We start from the raw sequence: 16,889 nt of genomic DNA on the forward strand, positions 1-16,889 counted from the left end.
CGCAGTCTAAGTGGTATCAAATATTATGTGTTGTTTCTTGATCAATATTCTCATTTCTTATGGGTTTACCCCCTCCGATCTAAACATGAGGTATTCTTTAAATACCAACACTTTGCCAATTACGTTCAAACACAGTTCTCCTCTAAAATAAACTCATTACAATGTGACAATGGGACTGAGTATGACAACTCTCAATTTCACTCTTTCTTTGCTTCACAGGGAACCACATTTCGATTTTCTTGTCCTAATACATCGCAGCAAAATCAACACTCGGAGAGAATGATAAGAACAATCAACAATTCTGTTCGTTCTCTCCTCTTCTAAGCCAATCTCCCTACCACATTTTGGGTTGAGGCTCTCCATACTGCGGTGCATATTCTCAATCTTCTTCCTTCAAAAGCTATCAAAAATGAAACTCCTTTCACCAAACTCTTCAAAAAACAAACCATATATACTCATCTAAGGGTGTTTGGTTGCCTTTGCTATCCAAACCAAAATCTTGCTCACAATAAAAAGCTTTCTCCTCGATCATCTCGCTGCATCCTTCTTGGTTATCCTCACAACCATCGCTGCTATAGATGCTTTGATCTCACTACAAAGAAAATCATCATACCTCGTCACGTCAATTTCGACGAGACTTGTTTCCCTTACCAACAAAACTCTGACAAGGAAACTCAAACATACAATTTTCTTGATCAAGAGACAGAACCTTCGCCAATATTTCGGGGAATCCTTCAAAATACTTCCTCTCATCCTCCTGCTCCAGCTGTGATTCCCACTGAAACACAGCAGCCAACTCAAGTTGTTACAACTGCGGTTCCACGGCATCAAATGGCAACAAGATCCAAAAGTGGCATCACAAAGCCACGCCAACAACTTTCGCTTCACACTCAAAAATTTTCTCCCTTACCAAAAAGCTATCTCAGAGCACTTGGAATCCGTCGATGAATGTTGAGTACAATGCGATAATTAAGAGTGGTACTTATGATCTTGTACCGCGACCAAAACACACTAACATTGTGAGGTCCATGTGGCTTCACAAACACAAGTTTGATGCAGATGGTAACTTTAAGAGTCACAAAAGTAGGTTGGTCGCAAATGGCAAATCTCAAGAGGAAGGAGTGGACTTCTCAGAAACGTTTTCACCGGTGGTTAAGCCAGTAACCATCCGCTATGTTCTTCATGTTGCTCTAGCGCATGACTGGCCGGTTCAACAGCTCGACGTGCAAAACGCCTTCCTACACGGAACGCTTGACGAGACGGCTTTGTCGATCAGTCCAAACCGGACCATGTTTGTCGCCTCAACAGATCCATCTACGATCTCAAACAAGCCCCTCGTGCTTGGAATGCTCGTTTTGTGAATTTTATTACTAACCAAGGCTTTTCTCAAAGCAAAAGCGATCCGAGTTTGTTTGTCTACAGGAACGGTGCTGATCGGGCTTATCTCTTGTTGTATGTCGACGACAATCACCGCCTCATCGACAAAGATACGTTCTGACATTGTCACCAAACTGAAAGAAGAGTTCCCTATGACCGATGCTGGAACAATCAACTCCTTCCTCGGAATCTCGGCCAAGTTCAACGACAAAGGCCTATTTCTCAGTCAAGGGAGATACGCGGAGGAGATAATTGAAAGAGCAAACATGAAGGAATGCAATCCCTGCGCAACACCCGTTGACTTGAAGCAGAAGTTATCAGACAAAGAAGGCAGTCCAGTGAAAGACCCTACTCAATATCGTAGCCTCGCAGGAGCCCTACAATATTTAACCTTCACTAGACAGATATGTCTGTTTATGCACGACCCACGGGAACCTCATCTCGCAGCCTTGAGACGGATCGTACAGTACCTCCAAGGGATAAAGCAACACGGCCTTCAACTCCTCAAGCATCAGAAGATGAACATGACTGCATACTCTGATGCCGATTGGGGAGGCTGTCCCGACACACGTCGCTCAACATTCGGCTTCTGCATTTACTTGGGAGACAATCTTGTTTCACGGTCCGCTAAGCGCCAACCAACTGTCTCAAGATCAAGTGCTGAAGCAGAGTACAAAGGTGTGGCTAATGCAGTTGCAGAAACGTATTGGATACGCAATCTCCTACTCGAAATGGACTGTCCTCTACAGAAGGCTACGTTAGTGTACTGTGATAACATCAGTGCAGTCTATCTATCTTCAAATCCAGTCCAACATCAACGCACCAAACACATAGAGATTGACATACACTTTGTTCGCGAGAAGGTTAAAATGGGTCAGATACGTGTACATCGTTACAGTATGCTGACATATTTACAAAAGGACTACCATCAACTCTCTTCAACTCCTTTCGGTCCAGTTTAGGCGTCAGAAAACTCGACCCTGCAACTGCGGGGGACTGAAAGATACTAAAGAATATTTTCTATATTGTTTAGATAGATAAGAGTAGTTCAAAGGGAAATCCCTGATTTACTGTAACTGATTCCCGTATATATTGGCACATCAATACTACGTAACATTCCGGGGAAACTAATTCTACTTTCAGTGATCTCTTGCAATCCAAGCTATCCCACTATAGAGCGATGCATTCCTCCAATTCACATGGATATTGCATTTGATCCTCCCCTCCTCTGGTGGAGACCAGCTATCACCACTTTGCAAGCAAGCTCTCCCATCTGTGTCCGGAGTCAGAACGTTGTTCAGCTTAAACCATTGGTCAACTTCATCCAATGTTTTAGGATTAAGAAAACTAAAAATAAAAGATAAAAATTTAAAAGTTTTGATTTAGAAGGCATGCGAAGGGACATTCAAAGCTTAAACATAAATGACTTTCCAATCTTATCCCAGTCAATATATGGGACTTTGACAGTTGCTAAATTCTCATTTCCAAGGAGGAGCTTGGCTTGAAGTCTCTCCTTCTCTGCCTTGACGTTGAAAAGTGCCTTCTTCTCCATCTCCTCAAGTAACTTTACTTGATCAGAAATATAGTATACTTCAGTTTGTGCTGAATGCCTTTTCTCCTTCTCCTGCATCTGATCATTCACCATGTGGAGGATCGCTTTGTAGTTTTCCTTTGTTTCTTGTAACCTTCTTCAGGCGTTCGCCCGTAGTCATCCTCTATAGGACGCTTCGTCTTGAGGTCAATAGATCCCGACATTTTAACCTGTCAGTGTAAATAAAGTCAAAACATACTTTGGCCTATAAGATGATGAGAAGTAGATGATGTTTCTTCCTTGAATTCGGGTATTGATCAAGAAATGAGTGAGGAGAGGAGGGGGTTTCCTCTTCTTTATTCAGATACTTTTTTCTCAAATGAAGGTTAGGGTATTTATAATAGTGGAATCAAAGTCCCAATATATGTGAATCTTCGGTGATAATGCAATCAAAGTCCAATGTATGCGACTTTTCAGTATACTCTCCATGTATGCGACTTTTTGGTTGTGTTTTACAACAGGGTACAATTTTTACAAAGTTTTACTATTAAACTTCGTAAAACTTAGAAGTACTTTGTTTAACAAATCAAATAGATAAGATCCGAAAACAAGTTAACCATAGACTGTGTTTGTTTAACAACTTTTTGGTTGTGTTTGCAATTGTTAAACTTATCATCGCCATTTATAAGAGACATTGATTGCAAGCCCCTCGACAACTTAAGCGAATCTTGTAGACTGTAGTGAACTTTTTAAACAAAGAAACATAAACCTAACACTACAAGAGATAACATTCTAGGAAAGTTTGTAGAGACTAGTGAAGCACATAAAGAATACATTATACACATGGTAACACGTTTCATTCATTATTTCTAAACAGTTTTCATCAAATGTCATCATCATTTTTTGTGATAATCAACATCTTATCTTGTGGCGATATCATCCTTCTCGACGGTGAAATCCCAGATATCACCATACTTGTCATTAAAGTCCCAAATGCTCATAGTGTTGTAGTCATTAATGAGCTTGTCACGAGCTCCTCTCTCCATTTTGTAAATCTGAGGTTCGAAGTTGTGGGGCATGTCTGGTTTATCCATCTCTATTATACAGAACACTATGGTAAACAAACCCGCACCTATGAACAAGTACTCACCCTGCAACACACAAACACTTGTGATTCCTCTTCCTCTCAAACAGAAACTGTAATAGAGACTTGATTAATGAGAAGCTCTCATGTCTTAACTAACAAACCAAGCGCTCAACCAAAAGCTAGAAAACCCACATTTTCAACAGCCTGTTTGAGACGTCTTTATCTTTAACGAACTTTTAAAATCTATAGTCTAGTTTCAGATACCTGAGGCCAGTACAAGTTGACCCACTGTGTCTTAGCTTATATGGGTTTGGTCGAAGCAGCTAAGACATGATGCTAAGTAATGAAAATTCATGGAAGAAAGCAAAAGGTGTTGAAGTTACCGGAGCATCAAAATACATCCCAGCAGCAATAGCAGGAAGAAACAACCAAGAGATTAAACCTTGAAACCCAGATGGAGGATCCACAGCAGCAATATCATCTGCAATTGCTCCCCAAAACGTTCCTAAAGAAGAACAAATACATTCAAGAAACCGAAACAAGAAGAAGGAATAATTGAAGGGTCGAACTAAAAAAGCAACCTTTCTCAACTTCTCCTTCGTAGAAAGTATGAGCTCCATCGTAATACCCATACTTGAAATCCTCCTGCAACCAAAACAGAAACCACCCTTTAGAACACAAACACTTTCACCAATCGCCCACGAACTCTTGATTCAAATCTTTACCATTTCAATACTGTTAAGCTCGAACTGACCAATGGGATCTTCGTTGATATCTGGTTCGATCTGCGACAACCCAGCCGCGGAGACCAGCTTGGCTAACTTTAATCTCCGGCAAGAGGAGGAACTGACACATTTCACGACGTTGGGAGAGAAACCGGTGGTCTGATCAGAAACACCAACTCCGAGTTTCGAATTGATGATCTTTGGGATCGATTTGGGAGAGAGAATCGTGACAGTTGAATTAATGGTTGCCATTGTTTTATTTTGCTTTATCTTCTGCTCTTTGTTTCTCTTTGCTATTTTTGTGTGCGCGTCTTTGTAAGCAAAAGATATTAATGCTTACTGTCTGTTATATTATAAAAGGTGACCAACAAATCCAAGAACGCCACGTTGGAAGTAGCCATTTCGCATGAAGGCTGCAGGCTATTATGTAACGGACCAGCTTTATGGTAACTGAAATTAACACTATTGGGTCTAATCCTGGGTCGTTGGTCCAAATTCGATAGACATCAATCGCATATTCAGAGATTTCTTTTTTTTTTTCTGGCAAATCAGAACATATTTATAAAAAAGTTTACAACAAAATAGAAAGATCAAATGGAAATAAATCATTCCACACATATAAAATTGATATATAAACATGATTTCCCGCAAGCAAATCTTTTAGGTTAATAGATGAAATCTCTAATGTTTTTTTTTTCTATTCAATTTTGATCGGATATAAATAATTTCTTGGGAAAATTTATTTTTTAGACCAAAAAATGGTAACTATGTTCCATTAGGCTAATTTCTATTTTGTACCATTTTTGCTTTTAATACTCTTTAGTATTTTTGAAAATAAATTAAATAAATAATTTTACAAACTAAAAAAAATAGAAAATAGTAACTACTGATGAAATACACATATGAATTTAGTGTTATTTATTTCCAGTTCTAAAAATGTTTAAATCATAATTTTAAATTCTGTTTTACATAAAGTAGAATTGACATTCTACGAAGTAGAAAATGAAATACATTTTTTTCATTGAATTTAGAATACGTGATCTACGTAAATAATAGTATTCTAAAAATATTTAGAATACACATTCTGCGCTTAATCTATCGCTCTAAAATCTGTAGAAATTGGAATCTACATATCACTATAAATCTAAAACTTGCAGAAATCAAAATCTACACATTACTATAAATCTAAAAACCCGTAGAAACCGAGTTCTACAGATTTACTGTAAATCTAAAACCTGTAGAAATCAAAATCTACACATTACTATAAATCTAAAAACCTGTAGAAACCGAGTTCTACAGATTTACTCTAGCAAACCAGTGCCGGTAAGACAGCTTCAGCAAAAATGATATGCGGTCTGATCATGCATAAATATGAAGGTATCAAAGAAGAGCCTAAGGCAAAATATATTGTGTAGATTATGCGTAATGATTATGGATGTGAGATATCTGATTCTTTAGCAAGGGATTCCCGTGAGTATGCAGTCAATGCTGTTAGAGGTATTCCACAGGAAAGTTATGGGATAATACCAAAATACTTGCACATGCTGCAAGAGGCCAATCCGGGTACACATTCCTCTTATTAAACTGAAGCCAGTGGTAGATTTCGGTATCTTTTTATAGCATTTGGTCAATCGATTAGAAGCTTTAGCAAACTCACAAGGCTTGTCATTGTTGTCGATGAATCATTCTTGAAGAGTAAATTCAAAGGGGTGCTACTGGTTGCAACTGCTTTATATGGAAATTCAAATTTATATCCTATTTCATTCGTGATAGTAGACTCTGAGAATGATAAGTCTTGGGAATGGTTTATGAGAAAACTAAAAGTGTTGTTGATGATAATGGCACTTATGAAGTTTTTGTCTCCAAAATAGCACCAAAAGGAGAAAGTCACAGAAATGACATTCATTAATGGGTAAAATGTCTCTAATACCAATGTTTTAAAATTAATTAAACAAACAGAAAAAAGAAAAAAAATCACAACCGCCTCTCTCTCTCACGCGACTCGACGGCGATTCTTCTTCTCGATCTCTTCGACGCGACGCGACGGCGGCGACGCTCTCCGATTTTCTTTTATCATTTACGGTGATCATCTCACGAAAATTCGACTCTCCAAGGTATGATTCCTCTTCTTATGGTTTCTTATTTGGGGATTTCGATTTGTTGTTTGAATATTTGATGTTCCGAGTTCTTTTTGTTGATAATTTGTTCCGATTTGATATTGCTTCAAAGCTGAGTGGTGTGTGTTGTTCTTCGTTTTGTTATAGTTCTCTTGTTAATCTAAATTTTTTAGAATTTCATAGTTAAGAACACACACAAAAATTGTAGTTTTTTCTTATGCTTTAATCGTTATTATCAATGGTTTATGAAGAAAAAGTATAATTTTACTTTGTGTTTCGACTTGAAATTTTATTTAGTGTTTTGAATGTTTTATGTTCCTATTTCTTCTCTTATCAAACTTTAACTGTTTCATATTCAGTTTTTTTATTGAGTTTTACTGTGTCATTTGGTTAGATTAGATGATATGATACCGTTTCAAACCTCTGTTTTGATGTTTTAATTCTTTTGTTCCTCTAAAATCAGGTTAGCAGTTGTTAGATTATAATATCTTAAACTGAGTTGTGTAGTGAATTAGTCGTTAGTAGGGATGCGTTTGAAATGAGATTAACTTTGCTCATTAGGAGAATTTTGTACAATTATGTTGATGCCATCTTGAGTCGAAACTGGTGAAATTTGTAGCTCTTTCATTATGTCTTGATCTATTACACTACTCTTTCGTTGGTAGGCTCATGATTCCATTCATGACCATGTTGATTGCTTGTTTATGATGTTTCTTTGATATTTCGAGCTCTTTTTGTTGCTAATTTGATTTCCGGAAGTTTGAAACTGTTTTCAGGATATCTTTCCTGATTGGTTTCCATAATGCTATTGTAAGATTTGTTTATGTTCTTTGGGTTTCATTTTTTGTCGTAGCTTACGTCTGGGACTCCAATATACGGAAAGGGAGTGGTTATCTTCAAGTATCCATATGATCCAACCGTTGCCTTGGTTTACCTTTCTGCTGCCTTTCTCCTTGCATGCATCGTAGCTGGTATGTTCTCAAGTCTGTCTTGTTCAAAAAGCATCAGCTTCTTTGTCATCATCATTAGGAACACAAGCTTTTGAGGTAATGTATTCTGTTCTTTTCAACATAAAGTTGATTCTGTTGATTATGTGGGATTTGCTTTTGTCCGTGAGTGTTTTGTTTGTGAAAGCTTGTGGAATTTTTTTTAATCTTTTTTTTTGTTTTAGGAAGAATTTGTAGATATTCAGGAATGTCTTCCTGATTTTTGTTGAACTTGCACAGACTGACACATAGCCGATGGATGAGACGACTTTTAAACGCGGTGAAGCAAATCTTGATCAAGCAGCTGGAACTGTTGACAAAAAGGTAAGTTTTTAGTTTTCAAAATTAAAGTTAAGTATACAGCCTATATCAAAATGGACTGATATCATTGAATCTAAATAATAGCAGACTGAAGAAAACATAGTTCAAACTCTCTTTGAGGTCGGTGAGAATGTGGAGATTGCATCTGGTCGAAAATGGTATCCAGGAAATGTGTTGAAGAAAGATATACGTAATGGAGTTGAGATGGTGCAGGTTGAGTACTCAACACTGTTTCAGGACAAAAATAAAAAGATAAAGAGACTTCAGGAAAGTGTATACAGTGACAGAATCCGTCCTCAACCACCATCTGAGAAACCTGAAGAGACGAAAAGTTTGGAACTGATGGATAACGTGGAGGCATACCACAATGACGGCTGGTGCAATGCTAGAAGAGTTTGTTTTGTGTTCTTATAGATTATCATTGTTACATTAGCATCATATAAACTATAAACTATTGATTTCTTGAGTTCTTTCTTAAGTACACACAAGCTAAGCTTATGTGATGATTCCATTTACTCTCTTTCTCTTATTAGCTGCACAATATTAACCTTTTCTATTGATGTTATGCAAAGTGAGACTGTGATGAGTTTGCTTGTAAAACTTGTGTTTTTTTTTCTTTTATTTTCTGGATGGAGTTCCATAGTTATAGGACAGCCTTACAGAAAATTCGATACTAAAAAAATTGAACTTTTTTGGCTTGGTGACGCATGACAGGAACATGATGAGAGATTCAATACCTGAATTACTAGCTCTGCCTAAACTCAAGCATCCTGTTGGATCAGAGCCAAAGCCAAAAGTGACAATATTATCAAGCCAGAAGAGTTTGACAGAATCTGAAGGACGTTTATGGGACCTGTTATCAAGCTGTTGAGAGGACTTTAAAAGATGTGAAATTTTTGGAAGGTTTTGAACATGTTCTGGAATGCCTTCCTGATTGTTTTTGCAGGAGCCATTGGATGGATCACACACATCTCCACTGTCTCAACAGGTTGAGACTCAGGTTTATTCTTGAGTTTGTTGTCCAGCGTTTGAAAGGTCCTTGGAATTTGGGTGATATTATACTGTCTGAAAACTATGTGTGTGAGATGAGCTAGAAGAGTTTGTTTTGTGTTCTTATAGATTATCATTGTTACATTAGCATCGTATAAATTATAAACTATTGTTTTCTTGAGTTTTTTTTAAGTACATACAAGCTAAGCTTATGCGATGATTCCATTTACTCTCTTTCTCTTATTAGCTGCGCAAAAGTAACCTTTTCTATTGATGCTATGCAAAGTGAGACTGTGATGAGTTTGCTTGTGAAAACTTGTGTGTGTTTTTTTCTTTTAGTTTCTGGAAGGACTTCCATAGTTTCAGGACTACCTTCCAGAAAATTCGATACTAGAAAATTTGAACTTTTTTTTGGCTTGGTAACGCAGGACATGAACATGATGAGAGATTCAATACCTGAATTACTAGCTCTGCCTGAACTCAAGTATCCTATTGGATCAGAGCCAAAACTAAAAGTGACAATAAACCAATACTCGACCGCTGCTTATATCAAGACTGGTCCACCTATTATCAAGCCTGAAGAGTTTGACAGAATCTGAAGGACGTTTATGGGACCTGTTATCAAGCTGCTGAGATTTAAAAGATGTGCAATTTTTGGAAGATTTTGAACATGTTCTGGAATGCCTTCCTGATTGTTTTTACAGGAGCCATTGGATGGATCACACGCATCTCCACTATCTCAACAGGTTGAGACTCAGGTTTATTCTCCTAACTCGACACAACATGTATGTGCTAAAGAGACTGTTTTAACAATTTGTGTGTTTTGAGACAATGTTTGGAAGCTCATGTGCATATTCATGATGATCTTCCTATTTTTTTTTTTGCAGGTTGAGAAAGAGCCATCGAATCAGGCACATGCTGCTCAAACCCAATTTTTCTCCACTAATGTGACACAACAGGTAAAAAGCTCAGAAAAACTTGTTTACATTTTGACCTTTCACATAATTTTTGGAAGGTTTTGAACATGTTCTGGAATGTCTTCCTGATGGTTTTTGCAGGAGCCATTGAATGAATCACACCTGCATCTCCATTGTCTCAACAGATTGAAACTCAGGTTTATTCTCTTAACTCGGCACAACACGTATGTGCTCAAAGTACTGTTTTAACAGTTTGTATGTTTAGAAGCAATGTTTGGAAGCTCTTGTACATATTCATGATGGCCTTCCTGATTTTTTGCAGATTGAGAAAGAGCAATTGAATGAGGCACCTGATGTTCATACTCGAGTTTTTTCACCAAATGTGACACAATATGTATATGCTCAAATGAACTTTTTAAAAATTTGGAGTAAACTTTAGTACATATAAAGGCCTTTCTGAGTTTTGCAGAAAGAAATAGAGCCATCATTGGATGAGATGCCATCCAATCCTATTCAAGAGAAGAAAACCTTGACGATAAGGTAATATTTATCCTTGAAACTATAATTGAATTTTGGAAGAATAACTATTGGTATTTATATCATTGTGAACATGTTATACAAATCTTAACACACAACCGACATGTTCCATCAAATGCTCTAATCTTGCCGATGAAACTTTTGAGCTGGCGAGTATTTCCTCTGGAGATTGGGGGAAAACCTTCAACAATACTCTTCAAGTCCAACGAAATCCCATAACTCAAACTTATTTCTTCTTCTTTAATACTGAAATCTTCGGAGACAATCTTCATCAAATCTTTGTACTGAAGATCTTCTTCTATGGAAATGAAAAATGCATTCTTATTCGTATCAACATTAAACTCCCACTGGAGAGATTATTTTGAGCTCCATTGTCTACAAACACAAAAAACTTCAGCCATAATCTGTTATAAAAATCACAAGAAAAACTCAAAAATATGTTAAAAAGTTGTTTATACAACTATTTCAATCAAAGAGAACAACAATAAAATACTATTTCAGATTAATTGCCTCTTAGAAGAAGCTAATAACATCATTACATATCAAACGAAAAGCTTCAAACAATCTGATAATAAAGTTTGCTAATGTCAATGTATCATAGATTAAGGATTTCGTAACTGAGCTAAAATATAAACAAATTGTCACAACCTTAAAGCTTAACAGCCCGATTCATAAGAAGACAACTCCAAACATCAAATTGAGAATTGAAAAAGTAACATTGATATGAGATACCTTTAATACGATGAAATCAAAAGTATAATTGAGACAGCGGAGCAACGATTGAATCTGAGGAAAACAAAAGAAGATGATGACGGCAGAGATAATGGCGGAGGAGATGACCGACAACGGAGATAATGGCGATGGATATGAGTTACGCCGGAGATGATGATGTCGGGGATGAAAGACGACATCGAGAGTCGGAGAGACGACGCCGAGAGTCAGAGACGACGTCGATTTTGAAATCCTGATTTCAATTTTTTGTTTTATTTTAATTAATGAGAGAGGAGGAAAGGGACATAAGGGTAAATGATCCCATTAAATGAAACTCATTTTTGTGACTTTGGGCTTTGAGTGCTAGCTTGGGAAGAGAAACTTAGTTTGTGGCTATATAGGGCCATTTCTCAATCAAAATCTACACATTACTATAAATCTAAAAACCCGTAAAAACTGAGTTCTACAGATTTACTGTAAATCTAAAACCTGTAGAAATCAAAATCTACACATTTCTATAAATCTAAAAAACCTGTAGAAACCGAGTTCTACAAATTTACTCTACTCTGCGGATAAGAATAATCAGTTCTGAAAAATATGGGAAGAAAATATTTGGAAATATTCAGTTTACATATATGAAAAAAATCAACTTTTTAGAAGAAAAAAAAAATCTTGGCAAGCCTTCTTCTCACGCCATCTTCTATATTCTATTGATTGTTCACAAAATTTTCACAAAAATTTCACATTGTTTTGGGAATTGGTTGTAGCTTCAGACTGGGGTTTTAATGTTGATGAAAAGAAAGGGGGAAGGTTACAGAAAATCGTTATAGAGGATTTTGGTTTTGAAGAAACGAATGCCGATTTGGAGTTGAGTTATCTACCTATTGGGTTGATCAATTCATCGGAATGTCCACCGGTGATCATTGGAAACTCACAACAAGTTCAAAGTTTTCTAGGGTTTTGTAAGAAGCATCAGTCAACTCGATTGTGTGTTAGCTCTAAAGCAAAGCAAGGGAATCCAAATAAGGTCGACATTGATCTTAAGCTGCCAACTGATGCAAGTACTCATGAAGAGGAGGAGCGAAATCCTTGTGACATTGGGGGCACTTCAAGTAATTTTAAGGTAAGCATAATGAGAAGAAGAAATGGAAGATGAAGCAAGGCGAGGTTGATGGAGATGATTATAATGCTGACAAGCATAACGAGAAGAAGAAAGGAAAGATGAAGCAAGACGAGGTTGATGGAGATGAATATGATGCTAATAACATCAACTCTGAAAAAGAAAACAAAGAAAAATTGGCAAAGAGTCCGTTGGTCGAATTGGTTAAGATAGGAGATCTTTTCCTCAACAAAACAGTTTTGAAAGCAAGGTTTGAGTTATGTGCAATGAAGCATAACTTTCACTACACAGTTACCGAATCTAATAAATCAGTTTGGTGTATTAGATGCGCTGATAAGGTGTTCTTTTGGGGGTGTTCGAGCAGAGTGTTTGAATGGCTCCACATATATTATTACTAAGAAGTATATCGGTGAACATTCATGCGCACCTTCAAGCAAAACCAGTGCCGGTAAGACAGCTTCAGCAAAAATGATATGCGGTCTGATCATGCATAAATATGAAGGTACCAAAGAAGAGCCTAAGGCAAAATATATTGTATAGATTATGCGTAATGATTATGGATGTGAGATCTCTGATTCTTTAGCAAGGGATTCCCGTGAGTATGCAGTCAATGCTGTTAGAGGTATTCCACAGGAAAGTTATGGGATAATACAAAAATACTTGCACATGCTGCAAGAGGCCAATCCGGGTACACATTCCTCTTATTAAACTGAAGTCAGTAGTAGATTTCGGTATTTTTTATAGCATTTGGTCAATCGATTAGAAGCTTTAGCAAACTCACGAGGCTTGTCATTGTTATTTATGAATCATTCTTGAAGAGTAAATTCAAAGGGGTGCTACTGGTTGCAACTGCTTTATATGGAAATTCAAATTCAAATTCAAGACTCTGAGAATGATAAGTCTTGGGAATGGTTTATGAGAAAACTAAAAGTTGTTGTTGATGATAATGGCTTGGCTTTTATTTCGGATAGACAAGGGTCTATAGCGAAGGCACTGGAGAACGTGTATCCGCTAGCGAGACATGGTATTTGTATTCATCATTTGCTGAATAATGTGGTATCACAATTCAAGGGGAGGGGATTATCTGGGTTGATTTCTAAGGCTTCAAAGGCTTACAGTGTGGCTGATTTCAAGAAGACGTTTGCTCATGTTTGCAATATCAGTCCAGAAATTGGAAATTATCTTATTGACGCGGATGTCAAAAAGTGGGCTAGATGTCAATTTCTTGGATACAAGTATGACATTAGGACAAAAAGTCCTGCTGAGTCGATAAATTATGCGTTGCATTCGATGAGAGAGTTTCCCGTAATTCATTTGTTGGACAGTATTAGAGAAATGCTGACATGCTTGTTTTTTAAGCGTAAGAAGTTGATTTTGAAGTATACCCATCCTTTGACCATAGATGTGGAGGAAAAGATAGATGGGAGAATTGAAAAGGGGAAAACTTTTGTAGTTTATCTTGTAAACGATTGCCAGCTGCTTGTTAAAGGCGATACAATTGAATGCTTTGTTGATTTGGACAAATGGACTTGTTCTTGTGGGAAGTATGACCTCTTGAAGATCCCTTGTAGACACGCAATAAAAGCCGGTTTCTTTGTTGGCAGAGAACCACATAGATTGACTGATTTTCTGTATACCACGGGAGCTTGGAGAGAAGCTTATCAAGAAAGCATAAATCCCATTGCTGTGTCCTCAAGATGGTTGATCTGTCCCACAAGTGCTACCGCCTGAGACAAGAAGATCTCTTGGAAGAAAAATAAAATGAAGATATGAAACTGTTCAAGACAAATTTCGATCATCATAAGGATCAAAGGGGGTCAGCTTAGCGATTGCAGTAGATGTGGTGTTGGTGGTCACAATAGAGCAACTTGCAAGATGGCAATATAGTCGATTTGTTTGATGTGGTTTTCACAACTTTATTTCAGTTTTTAAGTCTACATTTGCTGGATTTCTAGTAACTTTGTTTCAGTTTAGCGCAACTTTGTTTCATTTTCTTTGTTTGAGTTTTTCAGATTACAAGAATGATTTCTAGTTACTTTGTTTCATGTTTTATGCAATTTTGTTTAACTTTCACGATGATAGTGACATAGTACATCGCCTACAATTGTCTATACATCATCCTTGAACCAGAAAAACGATTTCCTTCGTAATCTTATTCAAGTAGTAAAGAAAACTTGGTTACATGATCATTGAAAGTAAGAATACGACATATGCAGAAAAAAAAATCAGGTATTAAGAAAACTTGGTTACATAATCATTAAAAGTTAGAATACAAACTGAGTCGATAAGAACATGAAAATAACTCGGAATGAGAATTAGACATACGCAGAAAATAAAAAAACGTATATTACAATGAAAAGATAAAATTCATACTGATCAGTGGTGGTCTTCATCTGATGGTTCATCTACTGTGTCATCAGTTGACTGGAAGGGAACTTTGATTCGCCCTGCCAGCAGTGTAGTATCAGTGTCCATGCGTCCAGCAACATCAGGAATGTCTCCAATCATACCAGCAGGCTCTGAAGTCTATGGAGCGCGGCAGCAGGAAGGAGGAGGTGGACATCTAGTCTTTGCAAGTGCACCCCACACAGTCTGCATTATTGTCGTAAGCTTGAACCGTGTATCCGCAGTCCAGGTGAACTGATGCTGCTGTGTACCATCGAACGGTGGTGCTCGAGAATCATACTGACCAGTATATGCTGGTAACAAATACTCCACAGAGGGGTCTGGAGTATGATCCACTGAGATACCATGAATGGTGTCCTCCTCACGTTGCCTCTGAGCAGGACCAGAAGAAGAAGAACCACAACGACGTTTTGGAGCTGGTGTAGGAGGGCGTGTAAAGAACCTTAGCAGGAGGCATGAACTGCATATTCTCCACCGAGGTCAGAGACGTAATGGCGAATTGTGGAAGCTGGCAATGAAGGATGGTCCTGTCAGAAATGGTAAAACGGTAAATTTTACCAGGATAGAGGGTCCTGGTGTTCTGGAGGAACTGGACATCAAATCTGTCAAACGTATCCACACAATGAGTCTTCGAAAGATCTATATTATGGTGCTTGAAGATCCGAGTAAGTAGACTGCCAATAGACTTCTCTAAATGCGTCTTGTTAAGAGGACGAAGACAACATCTGAGTAAACAATGCTCCCATATTTACCGAAAGCTCTGCTGGAGGTTCATCTATAACGCCATACAATGAGCAAACAATGCTCCCATGTTTTCTTTTATTTTAATCACTTTAATTATTTATTATATTTTAATATTTAACGATTGTTTTGTTAATTGTAATTTCAAATTTATAATTGAAATTAAAAGAATTATTGCTATTTTAAAAGTAATTAGTCTATGAAACATAAAGTATATGAGATCAGTCCAATGAGACATAATTACCATTTTTTTGGTGTAAAAAACAATTTTTTTAAAAAATTAAGTGTAACTGAAACAAAATAGAAAAAATTGCCAAAATGAAACAAAAAAACAACGTAATTGTTATGTTTTGGCAATTTTCCCAACAAAATGAGGCCTACAGTAAAATGTGTGTCGCACCATAAGAACGCTGAAGTCATAACTTTTTGAAATTAAGTTGGACTCGATCTTATTCTACCCTATGATATTACCAAATTTTGACGTTTATACAAACTATACACCCCAACATGTCGCCTAACAACTTAATGCAATACCTAAATAATTCAGCTAAATATATAAATATTTTTAAATTAAAATAAATAAATAAATAAAGATATTCATACAGATTTTGTAAAGATTTCAATCTTATAAATTTTATTATACATTAAAAAAATATAAATATGCATATTTATAAAATATTTAAACTTTATGAAATTTAAATAATTAAACATTTTTAATTATTAGAAAATAATTACATACATTAATAATCTAATTTGACTTATATACACAATATAAATTTATATCATTATTATATTTAAATTAAATAACAAATATTTTTTAATAACTTAATCTATTTATCAATTAGTAAATTATAAAATTATATTAAAGTACTTATTCACACAAATAAAAAACAATTCCTATATTTTACAATATACTTTCATTTATAAAAATATTAGAAAGTAAATTAAATCAAAGATAATTAATTATAGTTTAAAAATACATTTTTAATAAAATATTTAAAATATATTCTGTTAAACGTATTTTTAGGTAAATCTGTCTTATATTAATATGAACTTTTTTTTTTGAACAAAATATTAATATGAACTAACTACTGTTTTACTATAGTGAAATTGTGAGATTATTCACGCTACTATGGGATCGTCTTGCACTTATTTAACTGTCTTCTTATCAAAACTTCTTTTTTTTTTTTTTTGACAAAGGGCTTGTCTTCTTATCAAAACTTATATAATGATTTTGTTGTGCAATCAGAAACTATCTCCAACATATATCATACTCGAATGAGATCTTTTCTATGGTAAAACATATAAATTGTGACTGTGTTG

The 16,889-nt window shown here is 36.2% G+C and overlaps 2 protein-coding genes across 2 annotated transcripts; one reads left to right on the forward strand and one right to left on the reverse strand.

Annotated features, from left to right (window-relative positions):
- Window positions 1-1,454: 1,454 nt before the first annotated feature.
- On the forward strand, window positions 1,455-2,339 carry LOC106349961 (uncharacterized mitochondrial protein AtMg00810-like). Its single transcript, XM_013789918.1, has one exon. The coding sequence runs from the start codon at window positions 1,455-1,457 to the stop codon at window positions 2,337-2,339; it is 885 nt and encodes a 294-aa protein (XP_013645372.1).
- Window positions 2,340-3,625: 1,286 nt separating this feature from the next.
- On the reverse strand, window positions 3,626-5,114 carry LOC106347035 (photosynthetic NDH subunit of subcomplex B 5, chloroplastic). The gene is made up of 4 exons (XM_013786520.3): window positions 4,721-5,114; window positions 4,577-4,640; window positions 4,379-4,500; window positions 3,626-4,059 (listed from the first exon to the last, which is right to left on the reverse strand). The coding sequence occupies exons 1-4, from the start codon at window positions 4,970-4,972 to the stop codon at window positions 3,829-3,831; spliced, it is 669 nt and encodes a 222-aa protein (XP_013641974.1). The 5' UTR covers window positions 4,973-5,114; the 3' UTR covers window positions 3,626-3,828.
- Between the last annotated feature and the right edge of the window lie 11,775 nt (window positions 5,115-16,889).

This window comes from Brassica napus, chromosome C2 (genome assembly GCF_020379485.1).
Source record: "Brassica napus cultivar Da-Ae chromosome C2, Da-Ae, whole genome shotgun sequence".
Taxonomy (NCBI): domain Eukaryota; kingdom Viridiplantae; phylum Streptophyta; class Magnoliopsida; order Brassicales; family Brassicaceae; genus Brassica; species Brassica napus.

What these genes read in the sequence shown, in the direction of transcription:
- LOC106349961 (XM_013789918.1), top strand. Translation starts at nt 1,455, where the DNA reads ATGTCGACGACAATCACCGCCTCATCGACAAAGATACGTTCTGACATT.
- LOC106347035 (XM_013786520.3), bottom strand. Translation starts at nt 4,972, where the DNA reads ATGGCAACCATTAATTCAACTGTCACGATTCTCTCTCCCAAATCGATC. An exon ending in AGCTTAACAGTATTGAAATG is followed by an intron (nt 4,641 to 4,720) that starts GTAAAGATTTGA and finishes TTTTGGTTGCAG; the next exon opens with GAGGATTTCAAGTATGGGTA. An exon ending in GGATGTATTTTGATGCTCCG is followed by an intron (nt 4,060 to 4,378) that starts GTAACTTCAACA and finishes TGTGTGTTGCAG; the next exon opens with GGTGAGTACTTGTTCATAGG.